At 34.0% G+C, this 26,900-nt stretch overlaps 1 protein-coding gene across 7 annotated transcripts in view; it reads right to left on the bottom strand.

Annotated features, from left to right (window-relative positions):
- PCDH7 (protocadherin 7) overlaps positions 1-26,900 on the bottom strand; it is a 413,338-nt gene that overhangs the window by 136,100 nt on the left and 250,338 nt on the right. The window contains exon 3 of one of the 7 annotated variants that reach the window (XM_032853651.1): positions 18,017-18,043. The exons of the other annotated variants lie outside the window; for them this stretch is intronic. Within the exon in view, the coding sequence (XP_032709542.1) occupies positions 18,017-18,043 (27 nt within the window). The remainder of the gene's footprint in view (positions 1-18,016; positions 18,044-26,900) is intronic. 7 annotated transcript variants of the gene reach the window in all.

Raw genomic sequence — 26,900 nt, forward strand, 5'->3', positions numbered from 1 at the left:
TTTTTTTTTTTTTTTTTTTTTTTTTTAAAGATTTTATTTATTTGTCAGAGAGAGAGAGAGGGAGAGAGAGCAAGCACAGGCAGACAGAATGACAGGCAGAGGCAGAGGGAGAAGCAGGCTCCCTGCCGAGCAAGGAGCCTGATGCGGGACTCGATCCCAGGACGCTGGGATCATGACCTGAGCCGAAGGCAGCTGCTTAACCAACTGAGCCACCCAGGCGTCCCTGTGTTACCACTTTAGAGGGGTCTATTATCTTACTGGTTTTATTTCATTTATTTATTTATTTTAGAGAGGGAGAGGAAAAGTGGGGGGAAGGGCAAAGGGAGAGGGAGAGAGAAAATCTTAAGCATGCTCAGTGCAGAGCCCAACATGGGGCTTGATCTCATGGTCCTGAGATCACAACCTGAGCCAAAATCAAGAGTCGGTTGCTTAACTGACTGAACCCCTCAGAGGCCCCTATTTTATTAACTTTAATCCTAAAATGCACAATTGAATCCTTCTCAACCAATTAATGATATTTAAGTTAATGACTCTAAAAAACACAACTAATGCCTAAAAATAATAGCCAACATGTAATAAACTCTTTGTTTGGGCCAGACAGTGATACCCAAGTATTGTACATGTTATCTCATTTAACTCTTGCAACAACTATATGAGATAGGTGTCACCATTTTGCAAATGAAGGATAAAGCTCCAGATGAACTTGCCCAAGGTCACCCTGCTAGTAAGTGATGAAGTTTCCCTGGAGCCCAGGAAATTAGATTTCAGCTCAACCTGTTAACCTTAACTTTGTAACAGGGCCATCCAACAGAAGGTTCTGCAGTAATGAAAGTGTGCTATAAAATTAGTGGCTAGTGTGACTGAGGGAATGAATTTTTAATTGTACTTAATTAATTTAAAAATAATGGCAGTATGGGGGCTAGCGTTCACCACATAGAACAGTGCTGTGACAGTTTGCCATTTGTTTTACACAAATATATATATTGGGCCCGTTTCTGCTTCTACTAGTAAAATAGTTAAAATTCTTCTGATTCTCAACAAAACAATGTTAAGAAATTACAATAAGGAAAATCTCATGTCTTCAAAATCATGTCATGCTGGTAAACTAACAGAATATGTACCTAGTGAAGAAGTCCTTATAAATAAATCATTTCTTCCCTAGCTTGACTTTTTTTTTTTTTTTTAACATATAAAACTTATTTGGAACATAGATTTTCCCTTTCAAAGCAGATCCCTTCTTGAAGAAAGGGCAATGTCATAGTCATGGAGAAAGGGTCCTCACACATTTACAGAAAAACAGCTACCACTCACCCTGCAAAAATGGCTCTGCCTCTGAGGCCTCTGCACCTGGACGTTTCCTTCCTTCCACTTCACTTCCCGCCTTACACCCTGTGACTGGGGAGAGGCGCATAGCAAATAAATACGAAGGAGCGTGGCTTCCAGCTTCCCAAACCTTCTCGTTATAAATAACCCATGCAAGTGTTATGAAATGTGTAAGCCTGATGATTCACAGACTTGTACCTCTGGGGCAAATAATACATTATATGTTAATAAAAAATTATTAAAAAAATAAATACAACAGCCCAGGCAGCACTTACTTCCTCATTAAAACAAACAAACAAACAAACCTTCAACAACAGATAAAGCAAGGAACATCTGCAGAGCGATTTTCCCGAGAACTTTTACCAGACCAACAGTCTGAAGCCCTCAGTCGAGTGTGATGAACCACACTCTTTGAAAGGAAGGTCAAACTCAGAAATTTGAGTTGCCCGGTTTTCACAGAAATACTATTTCCTACAGTGACGTTACCAGGGAAGGTTTAAAGGATTTTGTTTTCTTTTGTTTTGCTTTTTTGTGTGTTTCATTTTTGACCCCTCCACCCACGAGGTCATCCTGTGTGCTCTGAAGCTAGAGTGTCTGATTTTTATTGTTTCAGCCATTTAACTACAGGACTTTGACCTATTAATTAATCACTTGGAGCTTCTGTTTTTTCATCTTTAAGAGAGAAATGATACAGTTCTTAATTAATAAGATTCCCAAAAATATTGAGTTAGTAGAAAGTATATCTAAAAGAGCCTGACATATAGTAAATGCTCAATAAACATGGGAAAATGCTATTACTTTATTATTCTTATTAGTCTCATTCCTTGTTTTAGATTCACCTATAACACATACTCTAGTAAACAAAAGGATACTCTGTCTTGCATTGGGAATGAGTTATCATAGGCATGTATGATTTATTCCAGCATTTCTATTTTAGGCTAGGGTTCTGCCATTTATTATTTATTTATATACTACAAAACATAGTATCATGCACCACATAGGCTATGACCGCCAAATATATACAGAATGAAATTAAATGTGTACAATGTGCCATTTTTTTATAGATGGGAGAGATTTTTCCCAGCTGTTAGATAACAGGAAATGTGGTCTTGGTAGTTCTGAAGTAAATCTTTAGGCTAAAAAGAAATTCTTTTCATTCAAAGTCTTAGCAGGGTTTATAAATTCACCCTTCTGGGTCTTAAATGAGTTTGAAGAGAATATTATTTGCCTATACTACCCAAAATTCTAGTGCTGGATCAATAAGAAAGAAAGAAAATGAAAGAGAAGAGGAGAGAAGAGAACAAGGAAAGGGAAGAGGGGGAGGGGAAGGGAAGAAAAGAAAAGAGGGAGGGAGGGAGGGAGAAAGATGGGAAGTAAGAAAACCTATTTCATTTAAAGTTACTTAAAGTGAAGAAACGGGTTTATAGTTTCTTCATATAGTTTAAGGGCAATAAAAAAATGAAGGTTAGAATGAACAAAAAAGAATTGTACTTTCTAAAGAAAAAATTAGCATTTTTTTGGTGGTGAAATGTTTATATATGGTATGGAAGCTTCTTTCAGGTATCATTATCCTTCTAGACACAAAAGTTTCTTAGTGAGGCAGATACTATGATTTAAGATTCACTTTGTACATATTCATTGTCCTTGTAAGTAAAACCTTTCAGCTGGGAAGTCTGCAAGGGAAAACAAAAATCTAAAAGTAACACATCTAAATGAAAGTCCTCTTCTGGCAGGGAGGTTGGGGGTGATAAAGACGTTTAATACACATAAACACTTGGTAGGTACTGTAAAAGAAATTTTAAAGAAGCATGACTTATTTCTTCTAGAACAACTATGACTTTTCAAAAATGTTACATGTAAATGAACAATGTGAAAATATTTATTACTTTAAAAGGGGACATTTATCTATAGAAATGTTATAGTTTAAGATAAAGTCATTACTCAGAGCCAAAGTTTAGACTAATTAAAATATATAAATTACTTTTCTTGTGACCTCAAGGAGAGAGACCCCAGCTGGCATCAGCATAAGCTGTGGTCTCAGCAGGAGAATTATTATTACAAATGGATCAGAGCTTCACATATTACAGGAATGCGCATGTCAAAATATTTGGGGCTACAACTATAGACAGAATCAATATAACAGACACGAGCATCATTCTCCCCCTTGATTTTTCTATTAAGTTGAGCTGAGAATACCTCAAGGAATAATTATTTCGTGCCAAAATTGCAGTAAAATTTGCATTAATTAGTAGAACACAGTTTCATTTAAAGAATATTCTACTTTAATGAAATTTTGTTATTGGCTTAAGTAGTGTACTTTCCAGTTTTCTTGGATTATATCTCTATTTCTATTCAAGTCATGCATCAGAAACTTTTTTTAGCACCCTTATAAGTCTTGGCCTCTATCCTCAAGACCCTTCTAAATAAAGCTTATAACTCTAGCAGGCTTATTTATGCCAATTTACTTAAAAAAAAAGAGAGAACAGGTCTACATTAAATATTGGAACACTTCCAAAGGCATAGTGAAATTTCTGGGCTTTTCAATGATACTAAGTCATAAACATTGTTTCTAATGGGTACAAAGCGTCTGATTTGGAACTGTGTGAACATGTGCTAAGGGTGAAATGTACAAGGTGTCTCAATGCTTATCATATTTTCCTAAAAGGTTAAGTAACCCCAGAATTAAATTTTGACCCAAATCATGTCTGTTCTCTTTGCCCATATAGACTAAATAAAGACTACTCCATTTATTTTAAAGTTAATATTTTAAAACTATACGCATTTATCAGTATGTTGGTTATTCTCTATTAGGTGAAAAAAGAGCCAGATGAACAGAATTTGCAAGGGTGGGGGAGGAGTGGTTTGCTATGGTTGTTGACAACAGCAAAGCAGCTTGCTGTACATATTAGAAGCTATGTTCTATCATATTGGCTCAGCACACTTGATTTTTTTTAGACGTTTATAATTAGTTTAAGTAGTACAATCCAAACGATGTTTTTGTTGTTTTATTGTTGTGTAAAACTGATTAGTTGGACTTCAATATTATACTTGTTAAGAAAGTAATTACTGTGTTGATCATAGAAGCAAGGGTAAATATTTCTGTTTCCAACATCAAATATGAATATATTACTGGATTTTTCCCTTCACATAACTATTCTCAACAGTAAAAATAACAACCAAAGGTACTGTTTAAACAGCTTCTCTATAATCAGAAGACTCACTCTTTTTTTACTTCATGATTTAATTGATGTGGGAAACAAAGGCAAAAGAAAAATTAAATTTCCTTGCTATTTACTGCCCATTCACAAGTCCTTGAAACAGGCCGAGTGACATTCATCTGGGAACTCAACTGCCTTGATGTTGACACTTTGCTGAGGGCAAAAGGCAATCTTAGCCCAACCCTCCATCATCCTGTGAGTCCACTTTAAATGTAGAAATTCCCTTGGAAACTTCCTTTATCTCTACCTTCCTTCTATCCCCTGCCCCAAAATACATATTAGGAATCAATCTCCAAGCACATGGTCCACTGATATGCATCTGAAGGGTCTCATGACTGAGGGTTTACTAAACAATAATAAATGACCTTTCCTAACAATAGCTAGCCCCTTCAGGGTCCTAGAAACTTTGTTTCCAAAATACGTTGGAAGTTTGTTTTGTCCCAAAACACCTCCCAACTTACAAGTATATAATCAGTCAATTCTCCTAAGCCCAGTGCAGCTCTTTCTGCCCCCAAGTCTTGTCCTTGTACTTTAATAACATCACCTTTTTGCACCAAAGATGTCTCAAGACATCTTGACCATTGACTTTGAATCCTAACATCTTCCTACATCATCAATGACTGTGTTAGTAGGGGTGTTTTTTAACTTCTTTTAAAATGTAAATCGAGGGGCGCCTGGGTGGCTCAGTGGGTTAAAGCCTCAGTGGGTTAAAGCCTCTGCCTTCAGGCTCCATAGTGATCCCAGGGTCCTGGGATCTGCCCGCATGGGCTCTCTGCTCAGCAGGAAGCCTGCTTCCTCCTCTCTCTCTGCCTGCCTCTCTGCCTACCTGTGATCTCTGTCTGTCAAATAAATAAATAAAATCTTTTAAAAAATTAAAATAAATAAAATAAAAAATAAAATGCAAATCTATACTGGTAAATGTGTTTACCAAATGTGTTTGACTGAATGGAAGTGTGTGAGTCCCTATATACTTGAAAAGTATTTATATGGATAATGATTGTCAAACATATCAGGTATGTATCTATATACCTAAAAACATCAGATAATTAACAAAATTTGAGGTCTGGGGGTGCCTGGGTGGCTCAGTGGGTTAAAGCCCCTACCTTCAGCTCAGGTTATGATCCCAGGGTCCTGGGATCGAGCCCTGCATCAGGCTCTCTGCTCAGCAGGGAGCCTGTTTCCTCTTCTCTCTGCCTACCTCTCTGCCTACCTGTGATCTCTGTCTGTCAAATAAATAAATAAAATCTTAAAAAAAATTTTTTTTGAGGTCTGATTCAGTGAAAGCACTCCTTACATACATGAGTGTAATTATACATTGACTATATGTGATGGTGTGTGTGTGTGTATGCTTTAATTAATCTTATTATGTATATATAAGTATATGTTTAATGTTTTATTATGAGAAAATTACAAATAAACTGACACTTAAACTGATTTTTAAAATATATTCTAAAGGAAATAGCAGACCTTATGCCTATAAATACGTAATACTTGTATTATTTTGTTTTTATACTCAAAATATATTACCTGGCTTTGCTTAATTTAATATTTTTTAAATGAGAGCCTATGAGTCAAGCTGTGGGCATTTCATGGTCTTTTTGTACCCACAGGCCTTTTTTATAAGTGGTTCTATATCTAGCCAACTTATCCTTCCTGTAACCCTTGAAAATAGTAGCTTATATTGGGTTTAAAAAGTTATTAGACACACATTTTATCATCAACATGCTTTTGTCCACATCAGCACTGCTCACTGCTCCTAGTGTCACCATCCAATTAATATATTTTATGAAGTTCCACCATCTTCACAAAAGCATATATGTGTGTATTCATAGATTCCACATTTAGACACCATTTAGGTGTACCTAAAATACACCATCACAAGATAAAGATTAGTGAAGACTGAAGACAATATCAGCACCTCCATCTTGTTACCAGTTTGTTAGATTACAAGAAGAATCATTCTTTTTAGAATACACTATTTTCTTATCTGAAACTCAGTTTTACTGAATTTTATGTAGATGGACCTTGTGCTGCTTCTTTTTTTTTTTTCTTTTAAAGATTTTTTATTTATTTATTTGACAGACAGAGATCACGAGTAGGCAGAAAAGCAGGCAGAGAGAGAGGAAGGGAAGCAGGCTCCCCGCTGAGGAGAGAGCCCGATATGGGGCTCGATCCCAGGACCCCGAGATCATGACCTAAGCCGAAGGCAGCGGCTTAACCCACTGAGCCACCCAGGCACCCTCTTTTTTCTTTTATTTTGTGTTACATGTTTTGTCTGGGAACAGGAAAGAGGGAGCAAGGAGAATGGAAGGACAGAAGGGAATGAAAGATGGAAAGTGCTAGAAGAAACAATGAATGGCTGTAAATTGCCATCTAGTCTACTACATGCTTATTTTAGCCTTTTCCTCTTTTCCCCTGGAAAAGCCAAATAGCATAATTCTCTATAATGATAGCCAAGTTGAAGTATTCAGAAAATAATTTTCCAAGATCATAGATATTTTAACTGCCTATGTTGACAAAATATAAAAATCAACTGGTTAGTTGTGTTTAAGATACAAGATGTTTGGAGCATTATGAGTGAAGGTAAATACATTCAGGTACAAACTAGATACCTGTCAATATTTGAGGACCCTCATAGAGAGTACCTTTGTCCCAAATTGAGTATCCTTTTTCACAATGAAAAACCTATTCTTCTAGCTTGAATACTGAATAACCTTTATTTTCTAGATGTTAAAACTGACAGCAGAAATCTACTGCTGTCTTCTGGAATTCTATAAAATCTTTGCCCACTTCAGCCTTCTCAATTGCAAAGTTAGTCCAGATGGGACCATGAAATTTTTGCAGCAAGTTCTACAGCACATAATTTTGTTCAATAAAGTTATTATGCGACACACAGCTGTATACTGCCATATAAATGAGCACATGTGCAATCGAATTCTAGTATTATACGTTTTATAAGACTAAAATTGAGATTATACAGCCATACACAATAATTTATTTGAAGCATCAACATGTGCTTTGCTCTAGGGTTACACAAATGGTGCCATTCCTTTTCCAAGAGAATACGTTTGTCATTTAATACTCAGTATTAACACAAATGTTTTCCTCAGAATTATAATCTAAATTAGGTGCTTTAAAATGCATCAATATATCATTAACTTCTTACTTTAACATATTAGATCTATAGAGGAATCAATTCTCCCTAACAATGGTGAGAGAACCTAATCACTCTCTAAATTTACTTTTAATTAGCATCATCTGCATTAATTGGTGTAGCTGATAGCAAAACATTACAGTGCATTGCTATTTTATATTCGAAATGTAATACATCTTTTGGTCTCATATCTTTCCAAAAGAAACTTAGCAATTTTTTTCTGTAATCCCTTAGTAAATATTTTCAAATGTATTGCTCAAGAATTTTCTTTAGGAAACTAGCTTGTGGGGCTATATTAAAGATGAATTATTAAATAAATTTCCAAGTAACTCTTTAGTCTTGAATTCCTGTGCATGGGTGGGAATATCCTAAAAAATTTTTTTTCTCTCTCCTGCACTCTTTTTCCCCCAATTTAACAACTCTTGACTAAATTTTGGGGTGATGCAAAGGCGATGGTATGTAATCACCAAGCAGCCAAGAAAAAAGAAAGGAATCTACCATTTTTAAAATGCCTGCTATTGCCAGTAACTGTTGTTTTTATACACATTACATTTTCACAATAATTATGAAAGACAGGCAATATTTCCATTGTTCTGATAGGAGGAAAAATGCTAAGTAAGTAAGTAAATAAATAAATACTTAGAGCTCTGAAAAGTTAAGTGACTTTCTTTCCAAAGGTAACACAACTAGCGTTCACAGCCAACTAATATTATAGCTATTCTAGGTCATAGCCATAGTTCAGGTCTTCTGACCCCAGGTCCAAAGCTCTTTTCTCTACACTACACATTCTGATGGTGTTGCAGCCTCTATCTAGCCCCATTCATTGTAAAGAAAAATTACAAACAATTAATAACCAACTTGCCAATCCAATGAAAGACCACAAATTGTCCTAATCAAGACTGATTTCTGACATTTGACCCAAGAACCGTAATTTTTTGGAAAGAACAACAGATTCCTTGCCAATTAAATATTTTCCTTTTTGGTCTAATCTAATTTTCCTCTCTTATAACCTATGTCATTTATGATACCACTCTCCACTTGGTTGCCTATCAGTTCCAGATTCCTCCATCTTCCTTACCCCCAAGTTCAATCAATTCCTCAATTCTGTGGGTTCAACTCTGGAAATATATCTGTCAGGCAGCTGTCTTCAAATATTAGTGTGCCTCAGATTCCCTGGGGAACTTGTTAAAACACTAGTTGTAGAGGTAATAGATATGTTTAGTACCTTGGTTGTGGTGTTGGTATCACAGGTATATGCCTATGCCCAAACTTAATAAAATGGATACATTGAATATGTACAGTTTTTTGTATATCCATAGGTTGCTGGACCCATGTCCGAATTTAGTTTCAATAGGTCTGGGATAGCTCCCCAGACAATTGGTATTTTGGGCAAGTTGCCAGGTGATGGCTATCCTCCTAATCTGAGAATCACATTTTGAGAAGCACCATTCTTCTAATACACCCTTTCACTCCTTGTCCACAGTATCAGCTCATGCTTCTTCATGTCATGGCTAATCACAAGAAACAATCATCACTTTTCCCTTCCCCATCTCTGATCTATCCTGTACAACTTTAATACATAAAAACAGTAATCTGATCAATTTAGCCAATTAAATTACATCTCTTGAATCTCTCCAATGTTATGCCACTGCCCAGAAAGCAAGATGATCACCTTCGTTTTATAGTTTTCACCTACCATGCTCTTCCATTTGCCTAGGCTATTTCCCTTGCATAAAATGCTCACCTTAATTTCAATCTGGCTAACCCCTACTTACCTTTCAAATGCTGAAAGGTCATATTCTTTGAGGAATATATCCAGACTCCCTTGGCAAAGTTTATAGTGTCCTGAACTGATATCCTATTGTGCTTAGAACTAGCTCAATTGAATTGCTCATTATATTGTGTTTGATGATCACTTTGGTCCCTTTAAGGGTTTATGTTTATGTGTCTAGTCTTCTGCTAAAGAAAAAATAAATAAATATCTTGGAGTATTTTATGATTCCTTCTGTCTCCCATTGCTCAATAAAAGTGAGGAGAAAAAACAGACCATTTGTTTGGCCTGCTGACTTTCCTTTATTAAGTGTTCTTTAAAAATGTCTTGATTACAAATATATCATTCAGCATATATTATCACCTCCAACACTCTATGTTAATGCAGAGCTGTACTGAGGAAAGAGTTCAACATTGTCTGCAAGATTTTAGAAAAACAACTTGTGTAGGCATGTGTCTCCGAGACACAAATATCTAAATCAATAGACAGTTATTTTTGTATAATTTAAGTCACTCCTTAAATATATACAGATTTTATATTGATCAGATTTTATCTTGATCAAGATTTGGCCTGTCTTCACCCTCAGTTTTCAGATTTTTACCTGATATAAGAATATTTCAAATTTACTACCATCTATGTATATATTTTCTATAATACAGTCATACCCTGGACTTTCAATCTATCAAAACGTATCTCCTATACTAAATGCAGTTTAAAGCCTAACAAAAGCTTCATCCAACCAGGAATTGAAATTATTATGGACTAAATTTATACCAAAAATAATTTCCTTCCATATCATTACTTATTACTAATATCACTTTTATAATTTTTAAAATATTTATAAAATGAAACAAAGGATGATGTAAGATACAGAGAATTATTAAATAAATTTATTTTGCCTTTCTCAATCATTTAATTTTATTGTATCTATCTTTAGCTGGTATGTTTTCTAGTTACTTGCATGGAAATAATATAAAGCTGTCAATAAAAATTTCTGAAAAAGTGCTCTTTGAATTGTTCTGGTTTGAAGAAGAAAAAAAAAAAGGAAGAAAGAAAATGTCCCGCATGTGCTTATATCATATTTAAAGTTCACTAATTTTATTGTTATACACCTGTGGCAATTAGCAACCATTTTAGCATTGTCCAATAGATAAGGTAAATGAAAGTTTTCTAAGTCCAGTTAAATCATTTTCTTCGCCGAGCAGAAGAAAACAATTTAAATATCGCAATTCAGAGTATATCTTATTTTTTTTTAATTTATTTTGTTAAAGGTTTTATTTATTTATTTGAGAGAGAGAGTAAGAGAGAGCATGAGAGGGGAGAAGGTCAGAGGGAGAGGCAGACTCCCCGTGGAGCTGTAAGTCCAATGTGGGACTCCATCCTAGGACTCCGGGATCATGACCAGAGCCGAAGGCAGTTGCTTAACCAACTGAGCCACCCAGGTGCCCAGAGTATATTTTAAAAGATGGGTTTCATTTAAAACCATGAATTATTACCTTCAAAAAAGTCTTTGAGTTGTTTTATGTAAAAACACAAACTGCCAAATTCTAACTCCTAAGCACTACACTCATCATACATCATAATCGAGCTTTGTTATCCCCCAATATTACAAAAGCAATGGTGAAAACATTGTCTAATCAATTATACTTTAAAACTAAAATGGAATCTTTCTGATATCTGACAAGGTGAAAAATGTTACTAAACCTCTGCTGTGTTTCTACAGTTTCCTGAGGTACACTTCAACTAATCGTAGCATGACCCAAGATAATCTCAAAAGGTCTGAGCAGGTGTGTTAAGCTAACAAAGTCTTTAGGAGAGGCAGAGAATTGCCTTTCCTCTTTCCTTTATTTGGTTTTGTTTCAAAGCCTTTTCTTTCTCAGGAAGGTTCTATTCTTTCTATCCATGCTGAAAAAAATGTGGTCACCCACTGTTATTAAATGCCTTTCTTTTTTGTATGGCTACTGTGTCATTTATTAATTTACCCAAGGAACATAGCAAATGACTCCAAATTCTGAGGTTTTTTTTCTGATTACAACCACCAAATTAAAATGAACTTAGTTTTTCTATATCATCATGCACTGGCCTTTGGCTATGACTATTTGGGGGAGGTGAAAACTATCTGAAGTTTTTAGGAGACTTAAGTGATAAGAAAACATAGTACCAAAAGGAAAACAAAGGGGGAAATCTAAGGAAATACATTGATACGTGTGTGTGTGTGTGTGTGTGTGTGTGTGTATGTGTGAGAGAGAGAGAGAGAAATGGAGAGGACAAAGATAAGTAGGTAGGTAGACAGATTTTTGTGTATTTATGTATTACAGTAAATACAAATATACATATACACATTGTGGTAGGCAGAATAACCAGGTCTAATTCAAGGAATCTGTGAACACTCCAGGTTAATGGCAACAGGAGGATTAAAGTGGCAGATCACTTGACTTTAAGATGAGGAGATTATCCTGGATTATCCAGATGAACCCAGTGTAATAATAATAAGGTCCTTAGAAACAGGAGAAAAAGGCAGAGAAAGAATTAGAGGATGACAGACTTGAAGTATTTGGCAATGTGGCTTTAAAGATGGAGGAAGGGGCCATTTGTGAAAGAATGTGGCCACTAGCAGCAGGAAAAGGCAAGAAACAGGGCTCAACACTAGGGCTTCCAAAAGGAATGCAACTTTGCTAATACTTTGATTTTAGCCCAATGAGATCCACTTTGGGCTTCTGAACTCCAGAACTATAGGATAACAAATTCGTGTTATTTTAAGCCATTAAGTTTATAGTAAAACTTGTTAAAGCAGCAATATGAAATTGGACATGCACATACATACACTTGCCTCACTGTTTATCTTTAATTTATGCATCTTTTGTGTTTAAAGATAAACACTGCATGGATGCCGACCAATGGAAATATAATGCAGATCACACATAAAAGTCACAAACATAATTTAAAATTTCCTTGTAGCAGATTTTTAAAAAAGGGGGGGAAACAAGTAACATTAATTCTAATGTGTTTTATTCAACCGAATATATTCAAAATATTATACCAATATGTAACCATGATGGAATTATTAATAAGATAGTTTTACATTCTTTTTATTTGTACCAGGTTTTCTGAATTTGAAGTGAATGTGATAATCACATCACATCTGATTTTGAACTGACTACATTTTCAGTTGCTCAGTTGTCAAAACTGGCCACCACCTACTGTATTGGGTAGCACAGATCTATGTATTGCAATATTTAAGCTTTCTGAAGCCAGTTTTGATGATAGTTTTGAATATATTAATATACTTAAAAACTACTATTTTGAAAATGTATCTGTTTTTAAAAAAGGAGAGTGATTTTTTGTATATTTCAAAGAGCGTGCATTTCAACTTCCGTTGAAACATTAACAAAATGCTAACAGGACCATCTCAAGCTATGAATTATTTTCAAGTAACTAAGTAGAAACTGATGGTATTTACTTATCTTTTGTGTATTGAGGTGAGCATGTTGGAAAGCTGATCTTTGCATTCATACCAATTTTTTTTATCACTTATCTTTTTCAATTTAATTTCTGTTTACCTACTCTATTTTTACTCGGATGAGTTAGAAATCACATTTTTGTAGCACAAAACAAATTAAAATAAGATGAATTTGCTTCTTTGTATCTACTCCTCAGTGGCCACTTATGTCACAGTGTAGCTGCCCCCAAGCTGTCATGAGCCATGGTGTCTGTTCATTGATATGAAAGTAAAATAACCAAGTACTGCAGGTGAAAGCAAAGGTACTTCGGGAGTCCTCTCCCGTGGCCGGCTAAAGTCCACAGGTTCCGATTCTATAATTTGGGATAATTTACATGAGGAAAAAAATGCATAGTTTATTTCTACTGAGATTTTAAATAGACATTTTACAAAAAGATAGTAATTATAGATTATGAGAATTGATAATCCTTCTGAGGGTTTTTATTTCAAGTGAAGCAGGTACTAGGATTTTCCCCATTACATTTGTTTTTCTAAATAGAGCTGATACTTCTACCAGCATTTTAAATAACTCTACTGATATTTGAAAATCTCAACCAGGCAGTGCAATCTTTTTCACCACCTATGTATACATGCTATCTAAATAACTAACAACCTAGCATTTTTTTTTTCCTTTTCGAGTTTCCATACTTAAAGATTTTGGGGATGGTATAAACTGTGAATGTACATCCACACAGAAGCACACTCTTCCAAACATTTGGTGGATATTATAGCTGTTTTTCTTTCTTTTTTGGGGGGGAGTGTTTAGCTTTATCCTAATATTCTATTTAATATACAATTAACTAAATCTTCCAACCATAGACATTTTATTTATTTATTTATTTATTTGTTTGTTTGTTTGTTTATTTTTAAAATTATTTTTATTAACATATAGTGTATTATTTGCCCCAGGGGTACCATCAGGATTACACATTTCACAGCATTCACCATATCACATACCTTTCCTAATGTTCATAACCCAACTACCCTCTCCCAACCCCCCGGCCCCCTAGCAACCCTCATTTTGTTTTGTGAGATTAAGAGTCTCTTATGGTTGTCTCCTTCCTGACCCCAACGTGTTTCATTTTTTCTTTCCCTACTCCTCAAACCCCCCACCTTACCTCTGAAATTCCTCTTATCAGAGAGATCATATGATAATTTAGACATTTTATTTTTAAGAATCATCACTATTTGACTAAAACCTTAAATTAAAGCTATTCTTCAAAACTATTAAAATATTTTCTCTTCTGTAAAAATTTATTAAAATAAACTCCTACATGGGTTTATTTCATTTTATTTTGTTTTGACTTTTTGTTTTTCCCTGACCTGACTTTACTTCGCTTTTCTTGTAAAGCTGTAACAAAATCTAAGACAGTGTACCTGATCCCAAGATATCGGCTTGCAGTTTTTTGACAATTGTCTAGTACATGTGTTAGGAACAGTCTAGTACATGTGTTAGGAACAGATTTTCCCTACAACTCACAATTTTCCCTACAAAATTTTCCCTACAACTCATGAAGTTTTACACTTCATGAATGATGTCATTCATCATCATTATCAGTCTCCAAGGTATCTTGCCACTTTGATGGTTCTTCCTCTCTATATTTTAATTCAGTCTAGGTTATATATTCATTGGACCCACTGGGCACCATGTTTCACCTTGGAAAGGCAAAACATCATAACCCAATTTTGAAGTCTACGAAAGCCTTATTTCTTAGATTTACTTTAAAAACATCAAGTAAAATTTCTATCCATGGGAAATGCAGAAACGAGTGTCAGAAAAAGCGTTGGCTGGTGTGTATCTCATAGCTCCTCCCTTTTGACATACAGCTAAAGTGAGTGGAAGTGAACATCTTAAAAACCTCTGAGTAGCAGCTTGAGGTCTGGGGATTGTCTATTCAAAAAGAATGGGACAATCGCCTTCATTGGATATTGACATTAATAATAGTAGTTGTATGAGTGGAAATGAAGCACATAGTATGTGTATTTTAATGTGAGCCATTTTTCTTTTACCTATTCCAGTTGGAAATGGTCACATCCTTCTCTTTCAGCTGATAGGATTTGTAAGATCACAGACTGATGCCATCTCATATTATGAGAACCATTCTCTAAATTTGGCTATAATAAAGAAATCGGTCCCCTCTGAAAGCTAACAGGTACATGGCTCAAAAACTTTACTATTAAAAGTAAAAACCAGAAGCTCAAGAGGAAGCATTATTGTGTTAAATATATTTCTCTTATTTTGGGACAATTCTTTAAACATTTGAAAATAGTATCATTTTCCCCACACTGCATAAGATTGTTGTTATACTAAGGCAGCCTTTAAAATCACCCATATCTTTGTGTAGGCAGTGGAAAAGGAAATGCTAAAACCTACTGGCACTGTTTTCAGTTGGGTTAGGAATTATCCATTTTTAGCTACCTAAGGAGAAAAAAAAAATGTTTCTTTTGAGGACATGTTGTACTCATATGACCCGTTATGGAGCATTCAGAATGAGACCAGCTGATGTGCTGACATTTACTAAATAAACACTATACTCCATGTTTTCTATCAGTAGCTCATTTAATCTCCACCAAAATTCTGTAATGCATAAAGCATTATTATCTGTAATGATGAAGAAATGGAGGAGTTAAAAAGCTTAATTATTCGCCCAAGATCACTCAGCAGGTCAGCGAACTAGAACTCAGCCCCATGTCTATTTGACTCCAAAGCCATGGCCTTAACCATCATACCAGAGAAATGTTAAGGACAGCTTTATGGCTAATATTGCACAAAATCTTTATAAATTTTTATCAAAATTCCACTAATAAAAAAAAGTTGTATATATATAATTACACACTTATACATGTATATAATCCTAATTTGCAAAATATATTTTACTCATGTTCACTGAGAGAGGAGATTAAAAATGCAGAAGCCAAGATAAGTCATCTGGAATCCACAGAAGGAACACTAAATCTCCAAAGGAATGGTGACCAGTTTTATTCTTTGGGGCTGATTTCAAATTCACTAAATTTAAAACATTTAATCTTTGCCTTTTAAAGTGAAATAAGAACGAATCTGAATCCACACTAATATGACATCCACTGGTCAAGTGTGGCTATTTAAATTTAAATTAAGATAGAATAAAAATTTTAAACATTAGTTCTTTAGTCAGAAGAGCGCTGATATAATTGGAACAAAAGATTAAGGAAGTTATGCTTTTATCAAGGATATTCTACCCTACCTCTCCTCTCTTCCCCCACCCCCTGTTACAGTCTCTTCCCCCCCAAACCCCCACGACCTATCCAGTCTCTGTCCTCTTTCCCCTCTTACAACTATGCACTTTGGGACAAGACAAACTGTCATTTTTGTGTTATCTTTAACAGGATCCGGTCAACAAGTTGTCTGTTCAAATGAAGATGAAGGCTGGAAAAATAGGAACTGACATTAAGACTTAAGGGTGAGGACTGGGGCTCTTTTAACATCAGCCAATGGCATATTTCAGAAGACATCATTGAGGACACACATTTCATTGGTGACTTGAGTAAGCACTTCCCCATTACATGGGAAGAGGGAGAGTTTCAAAACAGACAGCTTTTGGAAAAGCATGACATCTGAACTGAAAAAATGTGAGGCAGGAACGAGATGCAGATATGAACAACGCAATGAGCATTTACATCTATAATAATATTTTTTTGTTTTTTAAGTGAGATAAATAGGCAGGTTTCTTTCCTTACTCTACCAGCCCCAATTTTCATTATATATGTAAAGAATTTTGGATAATTATATTTTGCCCATTATGAAAAAAAGGGGATGGGATTATTATACTTAACAATTTCTGTAAATGACTTATAAAAGAGTTTGCATTTTTAAAGTGGGAGGTTGAGCAAGATGGTAATTTAGATTGTGAGCCCATTAAGTAGAAGTAGACTCATGTTATGCTTTGTTCTGTTTCTAGTTGTTGAAAATGGTTTCAGTGATAAAAACTGGTATCTGTGGCATCATTATTTTGAGTAGCATTAATAATTTTGATAATCGCAATAACATTCATCAACTCTAATAAGATCTTTGGATTTCATAAATGGTTTGCTTAAGTCTATGTAATACCTATTTAATAAGGCTTTTAGGGAAGGTGTTTGACTTAAATTCTTTAAAAATATTGTATAATATATAAAAAGAAAACATTTGTAAAAGAAATTTCAAAAAAGGAAATTGTGTCTATTTCAAAAAAAGAAAATTGTTTTTTTGGATGCATTGGTTAGGACGAGTGAAAATCTTTTTTTTTTTTTTTTTAACATATGGAGGTTAAGAATATTTATGTCAAAACCATAACATACTGGAAGAGATTCTCTGCTACTAAGGTTGTCATGTTGAAAACATTTCTACAGTGTGTGTGTATGTGTGTGTGTGTGTGCGTGTGTGTGTGTATGTGTGTATAAACATTGCCCTACTTCTTTGAGGTTATCACTGCATACATTTTTCCTCCCTGGGTACACAAATTGTGAATTTCCACAAGTGTGGAAAATGCCTAATACTTGATCTTATTTAATTGACTGCATTACACAAAAATTCTGTTACAATTATAAATAGGATGGGCCAAACCACATTCAATATTTAATCCTTTATGTAATTAACTTCGCTTTTGATCTGTTAGCCTATTAATCTCTATCCATCAGCATTATGATATATTTAATCCCTGCATTATATGTTCCTACACTGCATACACTATTGAGAATCTTTTTAAAAAATCACATAGCATATTTGTGATGATTAGATCAAATAATGATTTGACCCGTTATCTCTCAATCCCTCTCTCCTCATTTTACATTAAATTGGTTTTGTTTTGGTTTGGTTTTTTTTGGTAAGTTGATTGGTAATATGTTGGGAATCTACAACACAGGTCTCATTCAATGATTGGATAGCCCTCTGTTGGACTTCCTCAACTTGGTCACAAATATCTGGCTCATTGAGTGGCCTCCAGAGCACTGTGAGAGGCTAGGCATGAGGAGAGGTTGGAACTGACACATGTGCTGTGCATTGCCTGTATAAGGACTGCCCATTCTTTTAGTACCTGTAGCTCCTTGGAATGGTGCGGCACCTGTAAGAGGTTAACGAGCATAGAGACTTTCAGGTATAGTGCAAATTACAGACAGACACTACACAGACACCAATAAATAGACAGGCAGCATGCACGCTGCAGGCACACTACAGGTGGCAGATATTACGGCACCTCTAGCATTGGAATATCTTACAGGAAATGTGTATCTTTTTCTCCCCTCCCCCCTACTTGGCGAGATACCATTTTCAAGCACTACATTAAAAAAAGGGAGAAAATTGTTTCTCAGCAGTTTTTAGGTAGACTTATACATATTTAGCTTGAGTTGCAACAAGATATTGATATCATCCTTTTTGTTACAAGTCATTAGAAATACCCTCCAGTTTACTAAATAGATAAATCCATCCATCAATCAGTCCTGGTTCCTTCTTTCTAAAAGAATTCTTTCTAAAGGAAACCTGATTCACTTCCATCCAAAAAGTATTGAATTCACATTTCAGGCACCTTGTCTTCACTATATTAGATTAACATCTTTACTGCTAAAAATAAATCGTGGTCTAAGCCATCTACAATAAATACTTTAAATAGATGCAAACTCTCTGAGCTATTAAAAAGTAAAGTGAGGACTTTTTGATGAACTCAATTTTTTTTTTTAAATCAAGTTGTCAGGTTTTCTAAAAATCCCAAATTATTTGCCTTCAAAATTGTAGTCATTGCTCTATGAGAATCATCAAGCATTAATGTACATGCATTAATACTACCATCATTGCAGAGGGCCTGCAGAGAAAGAGTTCTTCCATTCCCAGTTTCAGATTTTAAACAGTATCTTGCATATTTAAACATATTTAAACAATATCTTGCTATTTTTGTAGCACTCAACACTAATACAGAAGTAATCAAATTAGCATTAGTGGTTCATGCTGCAAACTTCAATTTGTATTGCTATAACATCAAAATAAAAATATTTGCATATCAAAAGTAAAGGAGGTGGGATTTAAAGCAATTTAGGGTCTTAAACAAAATTAAGTAGGCCTTGATGTTTAAGTAATAAATAGTTCACAAATATCAAAATCAAATATATATTTTCAAAAAAATCTCAAGGCCTATGTACTAAATGCTAATGAAAAATGAATATTAGAAAAAGAATGGAATATGACAGTGCATATGGAAAATGTTGGGTTTCTCATATTCTGAGAATTCTGTTTAAATTTAATTCAGACTATAGTGTTTATAGCTATTTATAACACAGTATGTAGATGATAATTCTTTCTATCTATCTATCATCTATCTAGCATATAATATTTTGAGTCTATCTTCAATTTTTCACCATGTAGAGATATACTTGTGGGCTTAAACATGCCAAATTAATATGATTTCCAAAAAAGGAATTCCTCCTTTTATCACAAGGTATTTTCATTAAATTTCCATCTGCTTATCATAATGACTAATGTTTTAATATTCCTTTCTTGTGTGGTAATTCATATGGCCAAATTGGGAGAAACAAATTTTTTATGAATGGGTATTTTTGTGCCATTCTTGTCTATATGGTTTCCAAGGAATAACATGTTTTCAAAGCTGCAAATCTGTCCTTTAAAATAATTCATATTCCTGCTTTATTTTAGCTCAGTCTCATCCTGACAGTGACTTAGTAAATGACCACCACTCTCAATATAGTGCCTTCCCTAGAAATTAAGTATTCTCTAATGTATCTAGGGGATATTATGTTCTTTCTTTCCTGGGCATCACTCCTAAATTGCCCTAATATGAGAAGTATTTTCTAGGTCATTAATATATAACTATGCCCTGATACTTTACTTTGTTGTTTCATATTTTAATTTTTAAACTAACACATGTTCCTATGGTACTACTTTGCTTTGAGATATTTCTAAAAAATAAAATAATTAAATGGATTCAAGTCTATTTTATCTTTTAATCTTATGTGTGTATTTGGAAAAGATCTAAAATGCTGTTTTATGAGCCATTCTCATGATTTTAAACTATGTAACACAATTTGAGAAATGTTAATGACAAAATCTCCCAGAGATACTATAAATAGTATCCATAACATTTTATAGCTACTAGATGAGGTTCATGGAGCTAATTTAACATCTATAATTGGAAACATTTGAGGTACTAGCCAGGTTTCCTTACAGAAAAGACATATCAGAAATAAGTAAACAAGAAAAAGAAAGGGTTTTCAAGTGAAAACTTGGAACAAAATAGATATAGTTTTATCACCTTCTTCTAACTTCTAGCTTTCAAATGATCTGTAAGTTATTACATAATATTGAGGTGGGTAAGCAGAGAAAATAAGGAGTATTACTTTCACTTATTAATGAAATAACTTTATCCTTGGATTAAGTTTTGTTATTATTGCTATTCTTTTTATTTGTTTGCTTGTTTTTCCCTGTGAGTTAGAAAAGAGGAAGGTTTTGGAGTTTGGTAGAACAACATTGACTAGTTTTGTCCAAGACAAAATCAGAAAGAATGGACTGAGGAGTCAGTCTCTCTAATCTACAACCTATGAAATTTTAATTTCTACTTGGTGCGAAATATCACAACATATTATGGAATATTATGCCCAAAGACAAAGATATTCTCAAATGCTTTCTGACTATATTAAAATAATTTTAAATTTTAGACAATAAAATTGAATTTTTCAAAGATCACCTTTGTCATTGTTCAACCATTTCTTCATAATGATACTATAAAGTTATTTATTTGTTTGCTTATTAATTTATTTGTGGGGGCAAGTAAATAAGGATTGTCTATATATTTCTCACAAATTTTGATTTGCTATAATATCAATATAACAGTGAATCATTTGATGATCTAAAGTGAAAATAAGTTTTTTGTTTTTATGCTTTACCTAAGACACTCAAAATGTATCAGCCATTTTTGTGGGAAATAACAATAATTCTATTCTCAGTAATATGAAGATTTTTTTTTTAAAGACTAATATTGACCTTTCGAGAAGACAGGACAGAGATCTGAATATTAATGTAATCAGTAGCTGTCATTTAGAAGACAAGGAGAAATCCACTGAAGGCCAAACAAAACTGAAACTTAGATGTCTACAACTAAGTAGAAATTATTAATAATAGAAGGAAAATTTCAGCTTTTAAAGAACTTAATTCATGAATTAAGTTTGCCTTGTTTTTAGAAAGATTAAAAATACCTATCTCAAATTTCTTAACGATTACAAGTGGAAATTATGAAGTTTTTCAAGATGATTCTCACATAGGACTAAGTTTTGGTTTAAGACAGTCATAATAATTAATACATCCTTGGATTATGACATGTTGCATTGAAAACCATTGTAGTTTGTTGCAGAATAGGAAGATGGTTGTACATCCATGTGTTGTTTAAAACCTAAATAGAAGAAATAAAAATTAGATGAATAGGTAGCAGACTAAGATTAGATGGATCAAACTCTCCTTTGGCAAATGAGAACACTAAGGCCAAAAAGATTAATGCTTTGCTCAGAGCCACACATCCTACAGCAGAGCCAGGATTTAATCACAGATCTACAATTTCCAACAATTGGAAATTGTGCTAATTTCAACATGAGATTGAGTAAACTAAAGGCAAATTAACTGAGAATGGATGAAGATCTACCCTATGGTAGACATGCTATGGTACATGCTTTGTACACATTTCCAAGAAATGGAAGATTCAAGACCAAATTTAGAATTTCTAATCCAGTACTGTTTTAACATGCTTTTACAATGGCAGTGGTAGGCAAAGACTCCACTGGTAAAGACCCTAGATGTTTATAGGCGAGAGATGAACGCCAGTCTTTATCCAAGGATGCCGTTTCAAAGATTTGTTTCAGTGCAGTCTTTATTTATAACCCAAGATTTTAAATTAAAACTAACCTCTGTATATCGGTCCCTTTCTTCAGCTCATTTTTACCTCCCTCAAAGAAGAGTCATGCGATTATTTTTGTGTATTGTATATATTATTATTTTCAACATATTTGAATTTAGGGTGTGTGTTAATGATTCCCATAATCCTCCAGCTATGTAAACAATGAATGTGATTGTTTTCTTCAAGTCCATCAATCTCAACACCATAGAAACTAGTATAAGATCATTGCTTGCTACTGTAAGAAGCCTTCATACAGGTGGTCTCACGAATTTACTACAGAGCAAGTGGAATACTTTTTGTTAAATGCACACAAAGACTTTCCTTGACTCAGTGGTATAGGGCACTATGACAGCACTGAATATCAACAGACAAACGGAAATATACTGTTACAATGCTATTATTAGTATTTATAACAGCTCTGGTACACTTGATAAATGAAGCCACATTAATTAGTTTCAAGATCTTATTCTCACTTTGGCATATCCACTAGCACTTCTGAACATGCAATTAAAATATTTCAAAATGTCATTTATGTTTCCTTTCTACAAGAAATGCATACTGATTATGGCCACTTTATTAGACTAGGTCACATAGATACATACATTTAGAAATAAAAATATGTTAACATTTTAGGGGTTAAGAAATCTCACCTACACTGCTTGCAATAAAAAAAAAAAACTGATAAGAAATAAAGCTATCAGTGATCACGCAAATGTACAACGGCAGTATTTTTCTGAGTAAGAAATGTTTCCTGCTATGTAATTTGTTTAAAGGTTTAATCTTGGTAAGTTTACTTGCCTTTTTTTTTTTTAAATCATAAATTCAGTGAGGATTTTGATGGCAATCAGTGAAAACAGACAGTTTTTTTTTTTTATATTCTTTAAGTTAAATTATCTCCTTGTGAAATAAATAGTAGGGTTGATTTGAAGGTTTGATGGTAGTCCAGGCACTGAGTTGGAAACAAATTATCACAGTCCCTTAAATATTTGGAGATTACTTTTCATCTTTGTCCAGTGACTACCAAACATACTTTGGTTTATATGGAGCATAGCTTAAAATAAAATCATTGTTTTTTTCCTCTTCCATTGAAAAGAAAACTAAATTATAGATTAGACAGATGAAAAGAGAGATAAAATATGCATACGTACATACAGATATGTGTGTGTATATAATAACTGCTATTGCACACTGCTATCTGCACACTCCCCTTTGCTCTGACACCCCTGCATTTCCTGTTCCATGCACCAGCAATAGAAACAGAACTGAGCCTGGTCCCCAAAGGTGAATGGTACCTTGAGGTGCAAAAGATATGAATTCTCACTATCTTTATGCTGGACAAAAATGAACGAGAGTTAACATTTAAAAAAAGAAAACCTCAGTGACATAGGCCACAAAGCATTTTCCATATCAGATAGGCCTTGGCATCAGAATTCTTCATAGAAAGGATTAAGGTTAAGAAGGGTGAAGACAGAATCCTTTATTATTGTTGGATGCTGTATTATAATACATAAACTGATATATTCTATTAATTTAAAAGAGGATCTTTGAGGAGCTTGTACTTTATTCAGTGATAAGAGATGGGTTTTTTTATTGTCTAAAATTGATTTGATTTCTAATAAAATATTTGCTTCAACCTTGGGCAGCAGATAGTTCAATGTGAGAGAGTAATATTATGAAAAATTGTATTTTTTTCATGTAGCTCAAAGCCTCCTGTGTTATCCATCAAATTCATTTCCCTTGTAACTAAATCTGTCATAAATCTAGGCATCCAAAAATGAAATATGTTTCCTAACAATAATATACTGTCAATAAACTTAATAAAGCCTTCAAATGATACAACACTTTCTAGTGGTTTTAAAATGCTTCACAAATAAATTATTGATCTTGGTAGTTGATGATGATAGTAATAATAATCTACAAATAGGAAAATGAGGTATAGGGGAGGATGAATTTGTTCCAGTCACTGAAGTTCTACTTTTCTTCTAATCTTTCATGATTATAAACAAATAAAATCATAAGTAAATGCATATTTCTCTAAAATTTATATTTAGTCTATACAAAATTAATCAAAATTGATTCCATTTTTAAAAATTTAAGAATTGTTGAAAAACTTGAGGTACCTTTTTGGAAGAAAACATAACTAGATTTAACTAGTTTTAACTACAATTATTAGAATTTTTTTTTTAATTCACTCCACAGTGAGTGAATTATTTTTGTCTAGATATGATACCCCATTAATTTTTTTTCCTTACAAGCCTTGTGTTTTCTTCTCTTCAGAATCCATTGGAGAATGGATTGGAGGATATTCACAATGTGAATATTGAAATTAGGAATAATTCTTAAATTTCTTGTTTGGCTTCCTTTATATCTGTCACTATTGCCTGGACTAAATTTTATGAAGCATGGAAAGAAATCCCATGTTTGTCCCTAGTAGCTGAACATACTCATCTCATGGGGAAAAAAAAAAAAAAAAAAGAAATAAAGAAACAAAGAAACAAAAAGAAACAAAACTACACTACTTATAACATCTCAGTTTTAATAATGATCTTTGAGTTTCAGATTAGCATGTCTGAATTATCACTTTGATACTTAGGAAAATATGTATTTTGTTACCAGAAAGCTTTAGTGTAAATAGTCATATTGAATACTTGTAACCTAATGTTATTTTACGAGACTCATAAGGTGTTAAGCGAATATTAACACCTTATATTGTCTTAAAGCCAGATGTATCTTGAGCATCTATATGAGGAAACAAAGAAATCAGAAGGACCCTTATTCCTGAAAGCTATGAACATTATTGGTCTAATAGTCCAAACAAAGGAGGTACAGTTGTTGAAACTGTTAACATCACTGTGGAAACAATTCTCTCTTATAGCAATGTCCCAGCCTGTTCTCAGGGTGGGGTCAGTGATGCCACATCAGTGTATAGGAAAATCAACATCATCAGACCTGTGAATAAAAACTCACTGGAAGTTAACAGGAGAAGCAGTCTGTGTGGAAAGAACATTCACTACTGAAGAATCTGGTCCCACAAGTACTGAAGAACATAATTTATTTTATGCATCCTTGTGATCAGCTATTGGGAGAGAGACAAAGGTAACGATAAAGTGCCCAACTTCAGGAGCCTTTCCATCTAACTGGACACCAAAACATATTGAAATGAGAAGTAAGTAATAATATTAGACGATATTAGACTGGAATTCGAGATCATATGATATTGCTCTGCTATCCTGTGCGTCCCTGAAGAGTATTGTTTGAGAGTGAGAAAACTTCCTGGTGTGGTTTGGAAAAGAACACATTTCCTATGATCAGATTAGGGTATATTACAAAAGTCAAAGCATTTTGACCTCTGATTGTGATAGTCAACCAGTACTGAAGTTTGTAACATTGTTCATCTCATGACCTATTCTAATTTTTAACATTTTCTTATTTGGCAAAAGGTTTAAACAAATTATCAGTCAAAGGTTCAGCTTTAATTTCAGGTCATGTCAAAATACTTTTTAAGGGATCATTCATTCAAACTATTTGATGACACATGAATCTTTCCTCATCTGTAAAAAAATAAGAGTAACAAATATTAGACATAATTTGTTTTGTTGTTTTCTTTAATAACAAAATTTTTCTATTACTAACCAGAGGTAATAATTTATCTTGCTATATTTAAGACTGACTTTTCATCCCTTTATTTAATTTCCATGAAAACTGAGTCTTTACCATTTACCAAAAAATGAAGGAAATATCTTGAATTTTTGACAATCTTTCACATGTAGTATATTACTGATGTATTTTATTCCAAATGTTGTTAAAGCAAAAGAAATGTATAGACATTTACTGAATGCCAGATATGACTGCATAATATGATTAGTACTTTTAACCCTCATAACAACTTGGAACATATTATTATTCCAATTTTTTTTTTAAATAATGAAATCAAATCTCAGAAAGTTTAAATAACTTGCCTGAGACCACATAGCTAAGATTTGAACATAGGTAAATTTGAACCAAATCATCATTTCCCACTAGATCACAGCACTTTCAATACAAGAATATTTTCTTTTTTTTAAAGATTTTATTTGTTTATTTGCAGAAAGAGAGAAAGAACACAAGCAGGGGGAGTGGCAAGCAGAGGGAAAGGGAGAAGCAGGCTCCCTGCTAGCAAAGAGCCTAAGATGGGACTTGGTGCCAGGACCCTGGGATCATGACCTGAGCTGAAGACTGACGCTTAACTGACTCAGCTACCCGGGGCCCCACAGTACAAGAATATTTTCATAAATAAAAATGTTTATATTTTTCTCACAGCAGGGTCATATCAACTGTCAAACTCAATGCGAAGATTCTACTGTTGAGGTTTAAAATAGTTCTTACCATGGAATGTGGTATAGAAAAGATTTTTGGAAAGTAATCAGTGATCTGTAGTTACTTCTTTTTACAGATGAGGGAATTAAGACTCAGAAAGAGGAAGTCTGTTGCCCAAGGTCATAAGGATTCTGGAGGTTGAGTCAGAATTGAAAACCAGTTCCCCAGGGTACTAATAGCTGTTGATAAATGTAAAAGACGTTTCTTATATATTCATAAAAAAAGAAAGGCAGAACCTGTAAATTCAGACTTTTAAAAGAATGTCCCTACTATAAACTGGGCCGTACAGATAACAGGAAGTTCAGTCCAACATTATAATGACCCTTGGATGATGTGCATACAATATGGGCAGCCAGCAAAGAAAATTCAGAGCATGGAAGAAAAATAATGAGCTAGAAAGTTTTAGATTTTTATGAAGATAGGGCACATGCATGTCTACAATAGCCTATGTGTAATGTTCCCCACCATATTATTCAAGTACTAAATAATACTCTTTCAAAATGGCTGACATGGGTCTTTAAGAGGGAAAAGGCAATTGTTCAAAGTTCTCACCACATTAAAAGCACTTGATTAGATGTCCTGCCAGAGATACTGAGAGATAAGGGAAGGAGCAGAAACCCAGAATTTAGGATGCATGATAAAGAGCCACCAGCCTCCATGAAGCCTCCTGTCT

The sequence above is a fragment of the Lontra canadensis genome, unplaced genomic scaffold (genome assembly GCF_010015895.1).
Source record: "Lontra canadensis isolate GAN:19392208 unplaced genomic scaffold, GSC_riverotter_1.0 scaffold1, whole genome shotgun sequence".
In the NCBI taxonomy this organism is placed as follows: Eukaryota; Metazoa; Chordata; class Mammalia; order Carnivora; family Mustelidae; genus Lontra; species Lontra canadensis.